The following is a 20904-nucleotide window of genomic DNA, read 5'->3' on the forward strand; positions in this document are numbered from 1 at the left end:
AGCCTATAGGATTCTATAGGGTATCGCCATCCAGAGATGGTGATACCCTCATCGGTGAAAACGCAGTGGTCGGGTGATAGTACATTTGAAAACGGGGGTTTTACCGCATTTTTTCTTTAGTACATCCCTCCCATATTCTGCAGCACTTTACAGGGAATATTTGCCCAATGCCAATTAACCTACCAGTGTATTTTGGATTCTGGGAAGAAACCAGAGCACCCAGAAGAAACCCATGCAAGTAAAGGGGAGAATATACTAACTCCACACAGGTTCATGCTGGGATTCAAACCCACGGCTTCAGTGAGGCAGAAATGCTAACCATGACACCATCCGTGCTTTAGTTGTGTCACTTGGTTTGTATTTGTTACAGGAAAATAAATGACTCACAATAATGTGTGACTCACAACTAATGATTCACGTGGGAAACACACTTCTCTATCACATTACGCAATGTTTTAGTGACTATACAGAAACATTCAAGATAAAGAGGATATCAGAATTCATACCATATCATATATTAAATAATCATAATGCTGATAGCAATGTGACAACATATTGTGAATCTGCTCTCTGTGAAAATCTGTAAAATTCTATTTGGCACATAATTCTATAATCCACAAAAAAAACCACAATTTGTAACACTGGCCTGATGTGCGCAAATGTCACCGCCACTGCATCTTCCTACACAGTATGCAAATGCAGCAGGAGTCGTCCACTGTTGGCTTCTCTGATCCCTTAGGTTACTCTGGATGTCTGGCAAAAGTACGCAGCCGGGGCCAGTGAAACTGTGTCCGAGGAGGCAGGCACTGGCTTCACAATGCCCAAAAACCTGGGCTGACATGTCCCAGTTTTCTATAACATTTTCCATCGTCACCCTGAAACACCTGCAGTCAGTCATTCAGTCTGTAGCTAATAGGGCTATCAGGGGGCCTAACTCAGTCCTGATCGCTCGCAAGCAGTTTTTTGCAGCGCTGCGATCAGATAGTCGCCGCCTACAGGGGAGTGTATTTTAGCTGTACAAGTGTGCGAATGCATGTGCAGACGAGCGGTATAAAAAGATCTTTTGCAGTTTCTGAGTAGTCCAGGACTTACTCAGCCGCTGCGATCACTTCAGCCTGTCCGGGACCGTAATTGACGTCAGACACCCGCCCTGCAAACGCTTGGACACGCCTGCCTTTTTCCAATCACTTCCTGAAAACGGTCAGTTGCCACCCATAAATGCCTTCTTCCTGTGAATCTCCTTGCGATTGGCTGTGCGAATGGATTCTTCGTAAAACCACAACACACAGCAACGATCCGCTTTGTACCCGACCGACGCGCCTGCGCATTGCGGTGCATACGCATGCGCAGCTCTGACCTGATCACAGTGCAGCAAAAAAAGCTAGCGTGCTATCAGTTCTGAATTACCCCTATGACCCACTCTTCTAGTTCAGCTTACTTTCTTCATATGACCATCCTGACAGATCCTGAGACAATCCAGTTTTCATGTGCTTAGTGACTGATTTTTCACTTACCTGTTCTGAAGGTCAAGTTTTCTGCTTGCCTTGATTTGTGAACAGATGCACAGACGTCATTATCTTGGGGCATGTCAGCTGACTGCACTCCCTCCAGTCAGAATGCTCTTTGCCTCAGCTAACACAGGCAGCCAATCAGAGACCTGCAGACCTGCAACTCCTATCTATGCCTGCTCTGGTCATTCATTCAGGGCCAGAGCAACAAGTCACATCCTGACGTCTAGACTGCTGCTTGCAGTAAGTTATATTGCTATTCCTGGTTCCAGAGTATTATAGGTTACAGCTGACAGTTTTCCACAGCTCTCTGCATTGCTGGGTTACCTCTCTGTGAAGCTTCTCCTACCACAGGTTTCAGAGTTCCATTCAGCTTGTCCAGACTTCTGCTACAGTTCACATACTTTTGAGATCTCATGTGCATACAAGTTTCTAGTTTGCAGCATTTACAGCCCATAACCAGACCACTGGTACCACCCCGGTGTCTAGTCATAGAATCATTGGTTCTTGCCAGTGTCCAGAACCACCGGTTTCGGCCCGATGTCCAGTTTCATACACTGGTTCCAGCCCAGTGTCCAGGTCCACCAGTCCCTGCCAAGTGACCGGTTCCACCAATTCCAGCCCGGTGTCCAGTCCAAGAGCCACCAGTCCTGCCTAGCGTTCTAGTGCCACGAGTCCTGTCTGGTGTTCAGCCCAATGGTGCCAGTCCGGTGTACAGCTTAAATGTCACCATTACTGCCTGGTGTATAGTTCTATTTCCACCTACTCCAGTCCAGCATCCAGTTCTTGCCGTAATTTGGTTTCAGATATCACCAGTTATCTGCCTAGCCTCGGTCCTTGGGTCTTCTCCTGTAGCAGCTGCATTAAAAGACTTACCTATCTCCCTTCAGCCCCATCTAATACCCAGTGGTCACCGTGCCTGTGCCCACAAATACATATCCTATGTATTTGAACAGGATGGATCCTGACAAGGGCACTGCGACCAGAGCTGCAGCACCATCGTGAGACATGTGCACTGCAGCTCTGGTGCATGTGCAGTTTCGAAAACATCAGTTCATTGCGCCTGAATTACGCTGAATCAGCCCCATTGTTCTAAATGTACATACTCTTAAAATTTTACATTTGTAGTATATTGGCTCTACAAAGTTAAATAAGGGATAGAGATGTCCCAGATACTTGTTTACAGGGGTGCCTGACAGTGCCATCATCGGGTACATTTGTAAGAGGCTCGGGTTGTAAGATGGCCTGCCGTCACTGACAATTCTAGCCACCTACTACTTGTAATTCACAGGCAGTATGCAGATCGCAGCCAGGATCACTAGCACTGGCAGGGCTCTCTGTACTGTGTGCAGTCCCCCATGTGTGCAGAGCTGGATAAATGGAGGAGTGCCCCTTGGCCAGGTGTGTCCACTGCCTTTCAGCAGGATCGGATTATGGACCACATGTGGCTGGGGCCGTTCAAGAAGTAGTAGCAGTACAGTGCAGAGTAATCCCACCCTCTGTGTCTGCATTAGGGATGTGTGCCGGTCCCCGTCATGGTTTTTGGTTCTGTGTCTCCTTCGTGTTTTGGATCTGTATTTGGTTTTGCCAAAACCGCCCTTGCTGGTTTTGGTTCTGTATTTGTTTTACTAAAACAGCTAAAACTACAGAATTTGGGCCTGTTTTTGTTCCTACAGTATTATTAACCTCAATAACAATATTTTCCAGTAATTTCCAGTCAATTTTGACCACCTCACAGCTCACAATATTGTTCAGAAATATAGGCCAAAGCCTGGCTAGCTAAACTAAGCAACAGAGCAGCGGCACAAACACACGGCAGTTATTTCTGTTTAAAAATGTTTTGCAAATTAGTCCTGTATTAGCAATAACCAATCAAACCAACTTGCAAGTACTATCAATAAAAAACAATCCAACACAGAAATTTATTAAGAACGTGTTTGGAATATTCTTGCTCTAAAGTAGTAGTAGTTAGCAAGCAGCAAAGAAAAAACCCTAACCCAGGTATAAAATAGCAACAGCAGACATGGATGCCCCCTGGACAAGAGCACATGTCCCCAGCACATGTCTATTCTCAGTGCCCAATCTGTACCTCCCTCCTGGGGCCCCTGGGGCCCTGATGACTGGCACTCTGTGCCCATGTAAAGCCTCAATCAGCCTTTTTGTTGAGCAGTTCCCCAATATCTCCCCAACCATAAAAACAGTGTTCCATTCCTGTGGGTCAGTGCAAGTTAGAGTATAGGTCGGATACAGTGCTGGTAAGAAACAGTGCAGGTTACAGTGCAGGTCGCATACAGTGTGGGTCGGCTACAGCGTAAGTCGGATACAGTGTGGGTCGAATACAGTGCGGTTGGATACAGTGTAGGTTGTAGTGTTGGTCGGATACAGTGTGTGTCGGATAAAGGTGGTCATTCCGAGTTGATCGCAGCCAGCAACTTTTTGCTGCTGCTGCGATCAACTAGTCTATGGGGGAGTGTACTTTAGCTTAGCAGGGATGCGATCGCTTGTGCAGCCCTGCTAAGCTAAAAAAAATTAAAGTAAAAGAAGACCAGCCCTGGACATACTTACCCTGTGCGACGATCTCTGCAATGCTAGGGCCGGCTTTGACGTCAGACACCCGCCCTCCATTCTGCTGGACACGCCTGCGTTTTCTTCTCCACTCCCCGAAAACAGTTTCCAACGGTCCGGATCCGCCCAGGTACGCATTCTTTCTGTCAATCTTCTTGCGGTCGGCTCTGCGTTCGCTTTCTTTGTAGGACGCGACGTAACCCGGTGACCCCTGTCGCCGGGCAACATCACGCATGCGCAGTGCGGCCGCCGAGCATGTGCATTTTGGACCCGTTCGCACTGAAGCGACAAACCGCTGCGTACTGACGGGTCGGAATGACCCCCTAAGTGCGGGTCGGATACAGGGCAGGTTACAGACATTGTGGGTTGGATACAGTGCGGGTCGGATACAGTGTGGGTTGGATACAGTGCAGGTCGGATACAGTGCAGGTTCCATACAGTATGATTTGGATACAGTGTGGGTCGGATACAGTGCAGGTTACAGACATTGTGGGTTGGATACAGTGCGGGTCGGATACAGTGTGGGTTGGATACAGTGCAGGTCGGATACAGTGCAGGTTCCATACAGTGTGATTTGGATACAATGTGGGTCGGATACAGTGCAGGTTAGATACAGTGTGGGTTGGATACATTGCAGGTCAGATACAGTGTGAGTTGGATACAGTGTGGGCTCAATACAGTGCAGGTCAGATACAGTTCAGGTCATATACAGTGTAGGTCAGATACAATGCGGGCTGGAAACAGTACGGGTCATATACAGTGTCGGTTGGATACAGTGCAGGTTACAGACAGTGAAGGTCGGATACAGTGCGGATCAGATACAGTGCAGGTCGGATTGGATACACCAATAGTGTACTTAATGTGACAACACGTGGGAGGGGGGCCCCCGATGATAAATGCCCCCAGTTGTCTGTGAGGAGGAGGATGCTGGCGGTGTCAGCAGTGCTGGAGTGTCGGCGGTTTCCTCTGTGTGGGTGTGCCAGCGGTATCGGCAGTGCTTAGGTGCCGGCGGTGTCCTCTGTGTGGGGTGCTGGCAGTGTCCTCTGTGCAGGGGTGCCAGTGGTGCCGGTGACGTCGGCAGTGTGGAGGTGTCGGTGGTGTCCTATGTGCGGGGGTGAAGGCTTTGTCTGCAGTGAGGGGGTGCTGGTGATGTTCTCTATGTGGGGTTGTCATCAGTGGTGTCCTCAGTGTGGGGAAGTGGCAGTGACCGGTATCTGTAACGCACTGCCAATTAAACTGAACGGAGGTGCCAGGCTGCGTCCTCTGTGCACGAGTGCTGGCTGTGTCCTCTGTACGGGGGTGTGGGCAGTGCGGGGTGCCAGTAGTGTCCTCTGCGCGGGTGCCGGTAGTGTCCTCTGTGTGGGGGTGCTGGCGGTGTCTTTTGGGATCCCAGGCAGGCAGGGAGATCCGTGCTGTGGCTCTGATCGCCCTGGATCTCCTATGTTCGGGTGGTGAACCGGACCCATTCATCTTTAGCATCTATATATCTGCACAATCCACCTCCCCACCAAATATCTCTAGCTCTCTTTCTGTCATCCCTTTTGTATTTGTCTCTCTGGATATTGTTTTCGATATCTACTCTTTTTTGTATCCTGTTTACATGCTTGCCTCTGCCCACTTTCCTATGTGAGCTCCTAATCATATGCTTGTCTACCCATGTGTTCCTCTGCCAAACTCTCCATGTGTGCCTCTGCCGTCATCCCCAGTGTGTGCTTCTGCCACCCTCTCCATATGGCCATCTGCCCCCACTTGTGTCATGGTCTCGTCTGTCGCTTTCGTTTTCAACCTTTTTGTATGTGTTTGTACCCTCATTCCATCTGTCTACCTCATACTATCTGTGCCCCTCCTTCATCCTATTAGCTGAATATTTTTTTAATGATTTTTTAAAAATATTATTTATTTTTTTCAATATTTGTAATTCTTTTATTTTAATTTTTTATTTTATTTTATGAGAACAAGCGACCACACCACCCAAACCAGATATGAGGGTGATATGAGTTCACCCTCACATCTACTGTCACCATCTCACCAGGATAATCAGACCAGCTGTGACTGCTGCCCCTGAGCTGCAGTGCTGTCCAAAGTGTGCAGGGGGGATCTGGCGCCACAGTCACCGCAGCATTCCACACACTGATCACCCTGTAAATCTTTATTTAGCTGCCCCCCGGACTCCTGTGAATCCAGCCATTGGAAATCCGTGGGTGGGCTAAGCAATGATTGATAGGCTGAGCAGTTTTTCCATGCTGCGGCGGATGCTGATTCCGGGGCAAGGATGCCAGGACATACATACAACTTTACATGTATGTTCATATGTCCTGGCCAGCTCCCCCCTGCAGCCGTTGGATGGTGCTGCAGCCCAGGGGCAGCAGCCACCACTGGTAGAGACTCCTGTAAGTGTTAACTATTACTGATGGCATGTGAGAGGATCATGTGAGAGGATCCCATGGTCACAGAGCCGAATTATGGGCAGAATGGTCCTGGGGATAAAGATGTTCAAGGGACTATACTGAAAAGGGGAGGGGCTGTGACCAGTGGTGTGTGGGTGTGGCTAGAGCCATGTGGGCATCTATCAACACTATCAACCTCACTGTCCCCCTAAACACATCAAAATAGAAAAATTTAATCTTTTTTTTTTTTTTTTTCAACACTAGAAATACAGTATTAAAGCTTATGATTTTTTGCCAACTGTGTGGCCAGCTGGGCAGTTGGATATCATCATGCTGCCATGATAATGGACCTATTTTTATGTGAATGCCTGGGGCCCTGCATGGCCATGTAATGATTATAAGTAAGGATTGTAGTTTCTGCTAAAAAGCAGTTTTTGCGATCAAATAGTTGCCGACCAGAAATGGAGAAAAAACGCCCATCATAAAAATTGCTACTGCATCTTAATATGTGGGCTGATCGCAAAATCATCAAAGATTTTTCCAATCTGCGCCAGGCAAGGTCGTCCTCAATTTTTGCTAAACAAGAGGCTGGTAGTGGTCATTGCTGACTTCAGAGGACCTACTTAAAAACGCCTGTGCAGATAGGTTGGCTTAACCACTTGCCTGGCATGGTCGCATCAGATGCGACCATGCCTGCAAGTACTCTATCTGACCTGGTCACACAGGATGCGACCAGTCAGATAGAGAGTGTTAGCAGTGGCAGGGAAGATAAACTTCCCTCCGCTGCTGCTGTCAGAGGGACCGGAAGGTCCCTCTGCCTCCCTGCACTCTCCCCCTGTGTCTGCCGTGCTGCCGATCACTGCTGATAGGTCAGCACGGCAGGATCCCCCCCCCCCCCTCCAGCGGTTGCAGACAATGGCAGCCGCTGGGGAGAGTAAATGAACCCTCCCAAGCCTCCCCCAGACCCCCCCTGCATACCTGCAGGCTGTCCCGGCTTTCAAAATGAAGGCTGCGATAGTCGCAATGTTCCCGATGTTCCGATGGTCGCTATGTTCACGGTCGATGTTTTGATGTTTGAAAACATATATATATATTTTTTAAAATCTAAAAAAAACATATTTTCCTTTTTTTTTTTTTTACTAAAATCATTTGGGATAGGGTTAAAGTCATGTTCTTCACTTAATTCATTCATAAAAAACCCCGACAATTTCGTTGCGGTTTTCGGCAAAATAAATCGTCAGTTAAGTGGTTAAGCAATCCACAATGAATCACCCCCTATGTTTGTTACTGTCCATCATTAGCTAACAATTCCACAAAATTAGTTAACATTATTTGTATAGCCAGTTGACAAGGAACAGCTTCACCTAGTAGACAATCTATTGTTAGTTGGAAGAAGGTTTGAACTAAAATAGAGTTTACTTACATTACTGAAGAAATAGGTCTTTTCAGTCATTTTCCCATCTTATCACTATGTAATAACTCATTTAGTAACTTTAAAACTATTTGGTGCTCCCATGAACAGAATATCTGATATTCCTTTACAGTGGCGGAACTAGCGAGCGGTGGGCCCAGGTGCGACAAAATGCTTTGGGCCCCCCTTCCCCCTCAACCCATCCAAGTCCACCCCCTCACCCCTGGAGAGGATCTGGTGAGGGGGACCTGCTCAGGGCCAGGGAAATGGATACCTAGCAACAGTGCCGTAACTAGACATTTTAGCGATGTGTGCAAGAAACGGCATCGGAGCCCCCCCCCCTCTATGTAAAACAGGGGCAGTGCGCAAAAAATTTAGGGTGTGGCTTCATGGGGAAGGGGTGTGACCACAAAATAATACCAATTTGTATAACGGTGCACAGTAGTCTCCATTATTCAAATTACGCTGCACAGTAGCACCACTACACCAGGTAGAGCCCCATTTACACATTACGGCAGACAGATTCCCCTTTTTACAATTTACGGCAGACAGCGTCCTCTTTTTACACATTACGGCAAAGTCCCCTTTTTTACACATTACAGAAGGCAGTCCCCCTTTTTACACATTACGGCAGACAGCATCCCCTTTTTACACATTATGGCAGACAGCGTCCCCTTTTTTACACATTACGGCAGACAGCGTCACCTTTTTACACATTATGCCAGACAGCGTCCCCTTTTTTACACATTACGGCAGACAGTTCCCCTTTTTACACATCACGGCAGACAGCGTCCCCTTTTTCCACATTACGGCAGACAACGTCCCCTTTTTTACACATTACCGCAGACATCTTCCCGTTTTTACACATTACGGCAGACAGCGTCCCCTACTTTACACATTACGGCAGACAGCGTCCCGTTTTTACACATTTCGGCAGACAGCGTCCCCTTTTTTACACATTACGGCAGACAGTCCCCCTTTCTACACATTATGGCAGACAGCGTCCCCTTTTTCCACATTACGGCAGACAACGTCCCCTTTTTTACACATTACGGCAGACAGCGGTCCCTTTTTTACACATTACGGCAGACAGCGTCCCGTTTTTACACATTACGGCAGACAGCGCCCCCTTTTTCCACATTACGGCAGACAACGTTCCCTTTTTTACACATTACGGGAGACAGCGTCCCGTTTTTACACATTACGGCAGACAGCGTCCCCTTTTTTACACATTACGGCAGACAGTCCCCCTTTTTACACATTACGGCAGACAGCATCCCCTTTTTACTCATTACGGCAGACAGCATCCCCCTTTTTACACATTACGGCAGACAACGTCCCCTTTTTTACACATTACGGCAGACAGTGTCCCCTTTTTACACATTACGGCAGACAGCGTCCCCTTTTTTACACATTACGGCAGACAGCATCCCGTTTTTACACATTAAGGCAGACAGCGTCCCCTTTTTTACACATTACGGCAGACAGTCCCCCTTTTTCCACATTACGGCAGACAGCGTCCCCTTTTTCCACATTACGGCAGACAACGTCCCCTTTTTACACATTACGGCAGACAGCGGTCCCTTTTTTACACATTACGGCAGACAGCGTCCCCTTTTTACACATTACGGCAGACAGCGTCCCCTTTTTACACATTACGGCAGACAACGTCCCCTTTTTTACACATTACGGCAGACAGCGTCCCGTTTTTACACATTACGGCAGACAGCGTCCCCTTTTTTACACATTACGGCAGACAGTCCCCCTTTTTACACATTACGGCAAACAACGTCCCCTTTTTTACACATTACGGCAGACAACGTCCCCTTTTTTACACATTACGGCAGACAGCGTCCCGTTTTTACACATTACGGCAGACAGTGTCCCCTTTTTTACACATTACGGCAGACAGTCCCCCTTTTTACTCATTACGGCAGACAGCATCCCCCTTTTTACACATTACGGCAGACAACGTCCCCTTTTTTACACATTACGGCAGACAGTGTCCCCTTTTTACACATTACGGCAGACAGCGTCCCCTTTTTTACACATTACGGCAGACAGCATCCCGTTTTTACACATTAAGGCAGACAGCGTCCCCTTTTTTACACATTACGGCAGACAGTCCCCCTTTTTCCACATTACGGCAGACAGCGTCCCCTTTTTCCACATTACGGCAGACAACGTCCCCTTTTTTACACATTACGGCAGACAGCGGTCCCTTTTTTACACATTACGGCAGACAGCGTCCCCTTTTTACACATTACGGCAGACAGCGTCCCCTTTTTACACATTACGGCAGACAGCGTCCCCTTTTTCCACATTACGGCAGACAACGTCCCCTTTTTTACACATTACGGCAGACAGCGTCCCGTTTTTACACATTACGGCAGACAGCGTCCCCTTTTTTACACATTACGGCAGACAGTCCCCCTTTTTACACATTACGGCAGACAACGTCCCCTTTTTTACACATTACGGCAGACAACGTCCCCTTTTTTACACATTACGGCAGACAGCGTCCCGTTTTTACACATTACGGCAGACAGTGTCCCCTTTTTTACACATTACGGCAGACAACGTCCCCTTTTTTACACATTACGGCAGACAGTGTCCCCTTTTTACACATTACGGCAGACAGCGTCCCCTTTTTTACACATTACGGCAGACAGCGTCCCCTTTTTACACATTAAGGCAGACAGACAGAATAGATAGATAGATAGATAGATAGATAGATAGATAGACTGAAAGAAAGAAAGAATAGATTATACTTACTGTCTCCACTGGCAGTCAGGCTCCTCGGTGCAACAGCATCTGGCAGATGATGATCCCGGGCAGGGGAGAAGGAGGAGGAGGAAGGGGAGGAGGGAGCCGCAGCAGCGCAATATAATTGGTGGAGGTGCTGCTGCAGCTGTCCCTCTTCTTTCACATAGGCTGCCTGCCGCAGCTGTGATGAGGGAAGCGCATCCCAGCATTCACAGGCGGAGGACAGCCTATGTGGAAGGGGAGAGACAACTGCAGCAGCGCCTCCACCAATCACACTGCACTGCTGCGGCTCCCTCCTCCACCTCCCTCCTTCTCCTCCCCCTTCCCCCCCTGTGGCCGCTGCGTCCCTGCTGCTCCTCTCCTCGGCGGGCGGCGGTGGTCCGCAGCACACAGCGGCATGTAATGAGTCAGTTTGACTCATTACATGCCACGCTGGCTTTGGGCCCCTTGACAGTGGCGGGCCCCAGTGCAAGGCACCGCTTGCACTAGCGGTAGTTCTGCCACTGTTTCTTTAATATACATAACATCTGCCCTCTTCCTCTTTCCTAAAACTTTTCTTAGTCATTTATAAAATTACTTTACCCAGTTTTCTGTTAGCCTAGGTTATAGAGAGTATGTTGATACATTGCTGTCATTTCCTTTGTTGGTGATTTAAAGTAAAACAATTTTAAAGTAAAGGTAGACAAACATATTAGATGATCCAAAAGAAGTGAAATCAGGAAATAACCAATGTTTACCATAATACATCGCCTATCTATTAAACTGGAACCAGTGGCAGCAGATCATGAGGGACAATAATTAGGGGGCATAACTAATCGTTGCCAGGCTTTACCTCATTGGCAGCATGGTGGCAGATTATTGAGACAGCCGAATTGGGCTCTAGAACAGGCTGAGCAAAGTGATGGCATGGAACAGTAGCTTACACTTGGTCTGCACAATCACACTGCTTCTAAGCTAAGTGCACAGCATCTGCTTTTGCGCAGCCTAGGCTAGGTTGCATGTTCACACACCGCTCCAGGCACAGTGGCAGGTGTTGGGCCCAAGAAGCGTCAACACCTAGGCCTGAGATTACTTCTGGTGGCCATGTGTGCAGAACAGTGTAACCCATGTTTGTAAAAGAGAAACAGAGAATATGACAATGATGCAGAGAATCAATACTCAAGCTGTCATTGTGTCTAGAACTTGATACATCACAAAGGAACTACACGAGGCACAATGGAGATAGCTACTGTGTAGGCTTACAGCTATTATCTCATAAATCCTATTGATTCACTAAACCTCATATGCTGCAGAGTATAACATCTGCTTGTATAATTTACCAGCTGAAAGTCCAAAGTTTTAGCTATGTGTTCCTGTATCTCTTATTGACCAGGTGCACAGTATATTTCCTCTTATCCTGTATATTGATTTTACTACTCACTCGCTAATGTGTCAGAAAATTGATTCCCTCAGACAAATTGATGCGTATGATTTTTATTATAAGACTAGAAGAAAATTTGCAGAACCTATAAAATATGCACATCAAATAATACATTGCCACAACTTAGATGTTATGGGTAAATCCTCCACATAAATGTGGACAGCATGTTCATACACGTTACCTTGACAAGCGAGGAGTGCAGGTATATATTATGTGGCATGATAATGGCACCTATGATCCCGACAGCCTGGAGCAACTCGGGCCTACCGCAGCCAGAGCAATACGGATAGAACATCCCCTTTACCACCTCTCTTTGGTCTGGATGGACAACCACATACTGAGGAATAAAGCATAAGATGATTGAATTATATAGATGTTCTCAGGGTTTGTGTTTGTCATCTCTGAGTAACTATGAGCATTGCAGAATTAAAAATATGATTTTTTTTTTGGATGGGATGTATCACGGTAACAATCCATAAACCTGGAGTTAATATACAGGGAACATGTTGTATTAGTTGATGTAAACCAGTGTTGAGTTAAGCCCCATACACACTAGACGAGAAAGTGAAAGATCTCGCTCAGAAGGGCTAATCTGAGTGAGATCTTTTACAATCTCGTCCAGTGTGTACACTCAATGTCGTTAACAATGCACGCTCCTCCGCATCGTTAACATCCCCCTTCCTCGTCTGAACATATACAGACGAGGGAGGTCCTCGTGAATGACAGCCATGCTGCAGATGCAGCATGGGTGTCGTTCCCCCCGCCGTCGCTCCCTTCCCCACTGGCTTCGGCCAGTGTGTATGCACTTGCCGTGCCAGCACCCTACCGCCGCTAATATCAGCGTCGGCGGGGGCTCGGCTAGTGTGTATGGTCCTTTTAGATATTATGAAGGATCTTATTTTCCAATATGGGACCACCAATTATATTTCTGGTTACACAATGGCTAATGAAGGGCCAGTTTCAGCTGTTCATCTAATATCTGTGTGTATTATGTCCAGCATCATCATTATCTTGTCCACATACTATAGCTGAAGCCACCAATTACTACATCAGTAAACCTATACTTTACAGATGTCTCCAAATTGATCAATTTCCCATTATATGAATACACCTGGTTTCAGAATGAGTAAGGGGCCCTACACATTTGACGATGCGCCGCCGAGGTGCCCGACGGTCGAAACGGCCGACGAGCGACCCGGCGGCGGGGGGGCAGTGACGGGGGGAGTGAAGTTTCTTCACTCCCCCCGTCATGCGGCTGCATTGAAGTGCAGGCAAATATGGACGAGATCGTCCATATTGGCCTGCATGCACAGCCGACGGGAGATCAGCGATGAACGAGCGCGGGGCCGCGCATCGTTCATCGCTGGAGTCTCCACACTGAAAGATATGAACGAGTTCTCGTTCATTTATGAACGAGATCGTTCATATCTTTCAGAAAATCGGCCAGTGTGTAGGGCCTATAACAATAGCCACCTGTCAGGGATAGCAGAACATTTGTCATGCAGCCTAGAACTGTAAGGGGTCTTGAAGTCCAGATTATCCTAAACCATTTTTAGTAGTTTTTCTTTTTTGTTTAACTAATAAACAGAAGTGGGGATAAAGCCTAAATCATATGTCACCTAGACCCCAATGGATTTTAATCCTGCTCTGCAATCTCTTGTCAACCACTTGTGTAGCCCTCACAAGATACCTCACATACAAAGAAATATTTTTTGTATCTCGCATAACTCGTGACTGAAGGCCTTCAAATGAGATGAAATCAGCTAAAGTCAGAATGCAGTATGACCTCATGTCAAGCATAAACCATAAGTAGAATGTCTTATTTAGCAAAACTGCAGATTTAGCTGACTGTTCCTGCCTACCTTCCTCTCTTATAAAGGACCAGTTCCAAACTGCTAACCAAGTTATGTTGCAAGAGCTGCAGGCTTAGTAAATGTGTCAGCAATTTGTAATCATGTCTGTGTATAAAACATTTCATAATACACAACAATTAATGCAAGAGGAAAATATTAATCATCTCAATAACAGAAATGTATTTTGTTACTGGATGTTTTGTATACTTACATTTCTTGGGCATTAATCTGTATTGAACTCACCTCATAGCCAAATGTTACCGCCATTATAGTGATGAGGACGCCAAAGAAAGCTTCCAGTTTCCTGAGACCTAGCAAGACATAAACACGTCAATATATGATTTATGTGACACCTGGAATATGTAAAGAGTTTGTAGTCTGGCCCTGTGTCAGTGTAAAATACACATACACACACATACATATATTGACAGTTGTATTTTGTTATACATATCTTAAAGTTCTGTGTGATTTTAAATGTTATCTATAGATATGTTCTGCTGTCATCATTATATATATAATATATTATTATATATATATACTCGGAATCATGCACAGACCTATCAGGAATGACAAGATAAACAATAAGATGCACCTTATAAAAGAGTATCTTTAAGATACGTGTAATTTAAAACTGGACACATCTCTAAGGGGGTTCAGTATGAATGACCGGCAGACAGGATGCCAACAATCACAATACCGACACCGGCATCCCAATCTGTGAATCCTGACAGGGGTAAGATAAGTATGTTCCCCACTCTCCCCTACCCCCTAACCTTAACCCTAATCCTCCCTTCCCTTCCCGCAGCCTAACCCTAACCTCCTCCCTTAGTGCCTAACCCTAACCTTCACCCAATGGTGCCTAAACCTAACCCCCTCCCCCTGCCCTACCCCCTTCCCCGCAGCCTAATCCTCCCCCCTTAGTGCTGCCTAAACCTAACCTCCCCCCAGCGGTGGCTAATCCTAACCCCCACTCCCCGATATACTTGTGGTTGAGATGCCGGCTGTTGGGATTACATTTTGGTCTCTTGACCCTGTTGGGATACCGGTGTCAGCATTCCGACGGATGTCAGGATTCTGGTGTCGGTATTCTGACTGCTGGGATCATAACAGCTGCCATCTTAACTCCATCCCCTCTGAGGAAAGTGACTGACTTGCCTTGCCACCCCATCACTGCACTTACACCTCTAAGCCACTGCTCCTAGCACAACAGGCTACAAGTATAAAGATGCCTGACCTAAAATATGGGCCCTCATTCCGAGTTGATCGCTCGCAAGGCGAATGTAGCAGAGTTACACACGCTAAGCCGCCGCCTACTGGGAGTGAATCTTAGCTTCTTAAATGTGCGACCGATGTATGCGCAATATTGCGATTACAAACGAGTTAGCAGTTTTTGAGTAGCTTCAGACTTACTCTGCCTGTGCGATCAGTTCAGTGCTTTTCGGTCCTGGCTGACGTCATAAACACACCCAGCGTTCGCCCAGGCACACCCACCGTTTCCCCGGCCACTCCTGCGTTTTCTCCGGAAACGGTAGCGTTTCCAGCCACACGCCCCTAAAACGCCGTGCATCCGCCCAGTAACACCCATTTCCTGTCAATCACAATGCGAACGTCGGAGCGATGAAAAAGCCGTGAGTAAACTTACTTTCTTCATAGTAAAGTTACTTGGCGCAGTCGCAGTGCGAACATTGCGCATGCGCACTAAGAGAATTCTCACTGCGATGCGATGAAAATCTCCGAGCGAACAACTCGGAATGAGGGCCATGGTTGTGTCGTGTAACAAATTGTAAATGAGACTTACATCCATCATTAAATCATGCTCTAAAGGAGGCACTAAGTGATCACATCATCAACATTCAGAAATCTCTGAACTCTCGCTTCTCTGTAAACTCACCATATTTATCTAGGAACAGAAAGAATAAAGTATCAATGATGGTGATAAGGACGCCACCCCAAAGGGGAATCCTGCAAGAAATAAGAGAAATATTGAGAAGTAATTATATGAGAAGAAATATGAAAGAGATTATAGTTTAATACCAATGGTAATGAGAGTTAGACATATTGCCTGAGAACGCTTACATTAGGACTCCATTTATTCTCACATTGAAGGATTTTAATATATACTGACACATACAGCAGTACCTCACTCTTAGCGTATGCTGTTTGGGATGACACTGTGCACTGTGGTCCTAATTCAGACCTGATCGCAGCAGCAATATCTTTCTCTAATGGGCAAAACCATGTGCACTGCAGGTGGGGCAGATATAGCATGCGCAGAGAGGGTTAGATTGGGGTGGGTTATTGTGTTTCTTTGCAGAGTACTGGCTGCTTTATTTTTTGACGCCAATTTAAATTTCAGTTTGAACACACCTCACCCAACTCTAACTCTCTCTGCACGTTATATCTGCCCCACCTGCACTGCACATCGTTTTACCCATAAAAAAAAGATTTTGCTGCTGCGATCAGGTCTGAATTAGGCCCTATATCCTAAATGCAGAGAAAATGTAATGGTATAAAGAATGCTCAATACTGTATTCTAATGGAAGACTTAAGGATCTATTTACTATGCCTTGGAGAGAGGGGATGCATTCAGCATCCTGGCCGACGGGTTACCAGCAGTCATGTGACCGATGCCGGAATCCTGACACCATTCAGGAGACAGGTGCCGGATCACTGACAGCCGATATCCCGAAGGTAAGTATAAGGGTTCAGGGTTAGGGTTAGGGCCCGGGAGCAGGGGTAGGGGGGCAGGGAGGGGGGTTACGGTTAGGCACTAGGGTGGGTTAGAGTTAGGCACTCGGGGGGTTAGCCCTAGTCGATACCCCTGGAGGGAAGCCACGGTCAGTCATCTGACCACTGACATCCCAATATCTGGTATTTAGTATGGATTCTGGATAAAGTACCAACAAACAATCTCCTAACTGTCATTTTTCCACACACAGCCTGTAATATGGCAGTTAGGAGCTGATTGTCTGGTACTTTAGCTCCATCCACTTAATCTCTCTCCACAGCTTAGTAAATAGACCCCATAATGAGGAAATTATATAATATGTATGGTGCAAAGGATAAACATTAATACATTGGGGATATGGGTGTCTTACCGACCAGCAGACAGGAGGCTAAATGCAATGGCTGTCCCAATCACTTCCTGCATGTCTGATCCAATAATGGCAATTTCCACTAAAATCCACAATATCCAGCGAGGAGCCTGAGGAGAAGAAACCGGAAACAAACTGAATATCATAAAATGTCAAAAGATTAACAATCTCAGGAGATTCAGGGTCAGATAAGAACTGTACATACACAAATCAAGGTGAGAACTAAAAAGTCATATTAATAAAACAAAACTGGCAACACTTGTAACCAGGGCTTGACTGACATACCTGGAGTTTGATAGCACATTACCTTTAGTGCTCTAACCCTGTCACATTCACATCTGTGCAATTATAACTATATTCATTTTTCTTTGCAATAAAAAAGCTGCCTCTCAGTCTCTGTCACCCAGGCACAGCTATGCAATCTATATCTCAGTCATTATTATTATTATTATTATTATCCTTTATTTATATAGCACCACGAGAGATCCACAGCACCCATTACAGAGTACATAAACAAATGAGCAAAACAGCACTTACAGTTTAAGACAATATAGGACAGGTAAGCAAAACCAGGGGTTAGGTGCCATCAAAGGGAGTATGGAGTATAAGATAGTGTAAGTAAAGGGGGGTACAAACGGAGAGATCCGTGTTTAAAATCTAAGCAATCTGATTAGATTGCTTAGATTTTAAGCATGGATCTGCCGTGTGTATTCCCCCCAGCGATAGCGATGCGCATTCCCGCGCATTTCACTTTACTCAGTCATCAACCATGACCAAGGTATAAACAGCATTAATTATCATCTCACCAAAGACCATACAATACCAGACATACAACGAGAATTCATCTTGGACAGCATCAAATTCATCCTTACTCACAATTATGTTTGGTTCAATGATAAGTTCTTTTTACAAGTGACAGGCACAGCCATGGGTACGAGATTCGCCCCAAGCTATGCCAACTTGTTCATGAGTTGGTGGGAGGACCATCATATATGGTCCCACAAGTTTGGGGCAAGTCTCGTACTCTGGACCCGCTATATAGATGATGTATTCTGCATATGGCGTGGAGAAGAACATACCCTTCCAGAATTCATTGGGTCCTTAAACAAGAACAACAACAATTTAAAATTCACTGTACAACATAGCAAAAAAGAAGTCAAATTTCTAGATCTCAAGATTTACATAGAAGAAGTAAAGATCCAGACAAATACATTCAGGAAAACAGTAGATGTCAACAGCTTCATTCTATCAACCAGCTGGCACCACCCCAATTGGTTGAAGGCAGTGCCCTGAGGACAATTCGTAAGATTAAGAAGAAACTGCATGAAGATAGAAGACTACAGAGTACAAGGACAAGAACCGGCATCACAATTTGAGGAGAAGTATGACAAACAACTAATAAAACGCTCCTACCAAGAGGTCGAACAAATGAGAAGAACAGATCTTCTGACATACAAGAAGAAGGAGGGGAAAAAAAGAAAAGAAAGAAATATTATTTATCACTGATTATTCACAACAATCAAAACAAATACAGAAAAGCTTGAAGAAACACTGGCCCATTTTGATGCAGGACGAAGTACTGACAGACCACCTATCAGAAAAACCCAAAGTCATATTCAGAAAAGCTCCAGATTTGAGAAAGAAATTAGTTCAGAACCACATCAAACTGAGAAGTTCCAAACAGAAAACCATATACAGTACAACACTCCACCACCAAAAGGGTTCTACTTCTGTGGCACATGTCAAGGCTGCAAAAATCGTAAGATCAATAGCACAAAACCGTCAACAGTATTCAATTCTTCAACAACGAACAAAGAATCTACGATCAAGGATAACATCACATGCAATAGCAAAGGAGTAATTTAGCTTTTAGAATACGGATGCCATCTACAATACATTGGAAGGACCAGCAGGAAATTAAAAATACGCATCAATGAACACTTAAGAAATATAAGAAAGGGGTTAGAGGACCACAACCTATCCAGACACTTCAAAGAATACCACAACAATGACCCCAGCACACTACGATTTGTGGGGATACAGGAAGTAAAAACAAACGGGAGAGGAGGTGACTTCATACAGAAAATAAACAAAATTGAACTAAGATGGATGTACAAATTAAAAACCTTCACTCCAAAAGGACTCAATTTAGACAACTAAATTAAATCCATCGTATGCAAGAGATGAAAACAAACACAAAACAAATAACCAAGAATGGACCACTAATACAAGAAAAGAAGATAGATCAATAACTAACGGATTCATCACACACAAACTACAGAGTCCTCTATCACTATATGAGGAAACTAGACTACAATTTTTATATACATATACACATATTTCTGACATTCTTTCATAATTATTAAAAATAGATACACCACAATGATTATTGCAACTATTAAGTTTGAATATCAAACAAGAGGAAGCATTGGGAAGCATATATAGATTCAGACCCTAAACGAATCTAGGTAACAAAGTAACTACAATCAGTTGATACATTTGACTCCCATCTACCACAAACAGAGAACCACAAAACACAAATAAGTTTTAAATAAGTTTTAAACAGCAACCATTATGATCACCATTCAAATATTAGCACAGGTTCACACATTGTGAAACAGATTTCAATAACCTACGTACACACACCTGTATTCATACCATATAACACCACAGCCAACAAAAACAACATAACCCACCAATTTTCATTACCAAATAAATATATATATGCAGAAAACCTAGTTAGTGCATCCGACAGAACCAGAATCAATTAGTACACGTACATCTGTGCATATACCCACCAGGTTTACAGACACATTGAATATGATTCATTGCCCCACATATCCTTATATATTCTTTATATATTCATTTGAAGTACATATCTACTTCTATTCGCAATCCCTACATCCATATTTCCCCTTTTTATTATTCCCATCTGTTCATTTATTCCGCACTATTCCAATTTTATTCCATCCAGTAATTCATTCAGGTTCAATAGTACTCTTTATGTATATTACTCTACCCCCTTTTTTTTTTTTAAATATTACCATTCAGTCCACGCTACAACCCAGATTTTTATATTTATTTTTATTTTTTATTAACTTATCATTATTTTAAATTCTGTATTCTTTTTTCTCTCTTTTACTTCTTTCCTTCTTTCTTTCTGACACAAATGATCATTCACACACTTAATGGACAGACACAATTATAAAGAAGACAAAAGAAAGTTGCATGATAGGAATTATTTAGGTTGAAACACCAATCAATCAATTAATGAATGAAAGAACTCTGGACACTATAAATACTGGACACTAAGGAACCACACTACCCACAACTCCCAGAAGAAGACCAGTAATTGGTTGAAACGCGTTGGAGAGAGAGAGAAAGAGAGAGAGAGAGACTTCAGCAGCAGACAAAACCACGATCCGTGCACGGACCAACCCAGGAACACAGCAGCAGCGCAGCTGAGGAGAAATCAAGTCCCCGTGGCCGCCTAGGTAAGTCTCCGTAGTGGAGAGGAACTAGTCGGGCTGGGCTGAGCAAGCCAAACCTTACCAACTACTCTTCTCCGACTACACCCGTCCACACCTGGGTCCGTGTCTCAGCGGAGGCTCACATGGTGGACACCCCCTTGGACGGCGGCCCCGGAGCGGAGGACGGCGAGTCCGGAGCGCAGAGGCACCCGGGGGCAGATTAAACTGACTCAGTTAGATGCGGCAAGAACCAGGTACCATAGTGAGTGAGTGAGCGGCGCCACTCACCCACGTTTGGCAGCACCACTGACTTCATTATATTCCGTAGAGACAATTTGCTTCATTTAACAGCATTTGATTTAGTGTACAGAGAGCAATATAGAGAGACAGCATCAAGTACCAAGCAATCCGGGACTGTTTACCACCATA

At 45.2% G+C, this 20904-nt stretch overlaps 1 protein-coding gene across 3 annotated transcripts in view; it reads right to left on the minus strand.

The window, feature by feature from the left end:
- Positions 1–20904, minus strand: part of SLC11A1 (solute carrier family 11 member 1) — a 274961-nt gene that overhangs the window by 63402 nt on the left and 190655 nt on the right. For all 3 annotated transcript variants that reach the window (XM_063933920.1, XM_063933918.1, XM_063933919.1), the window contains 4 exons: positions 17009–17115; positions 15802–15872; positions 14154–14221; positions 12239–12394 (listed from right to left, as the gene is read on the minus strand). In XM_063933920.1, the coding sequence (XP_063789990.1) occupies positions 12239–12394; positions 14154–14221; positions 15802–15872; positions 17009–17115 (402 nt within the window). The remainder of the gene's footprint in view (positions 1–12238; positions 12395–14153; positions 14222–15801; positions 15873–17008; positions 17116–20904) is intronic.

Source organism: Pseudophryne corroboree, chromosome 7 (assembly GCF_028390025.1).
Source record: "Pseudophryne corroboree isolate aPseCor3 chromosome 7, aPseCor3.hap2, whole genome shotgun sequence".
NCBI lineage: Eukaryota > Metazoa > Chordata > Amphibia > Anura > Myobatrachidae > Pseudophryne > Pseudophryne corroboree.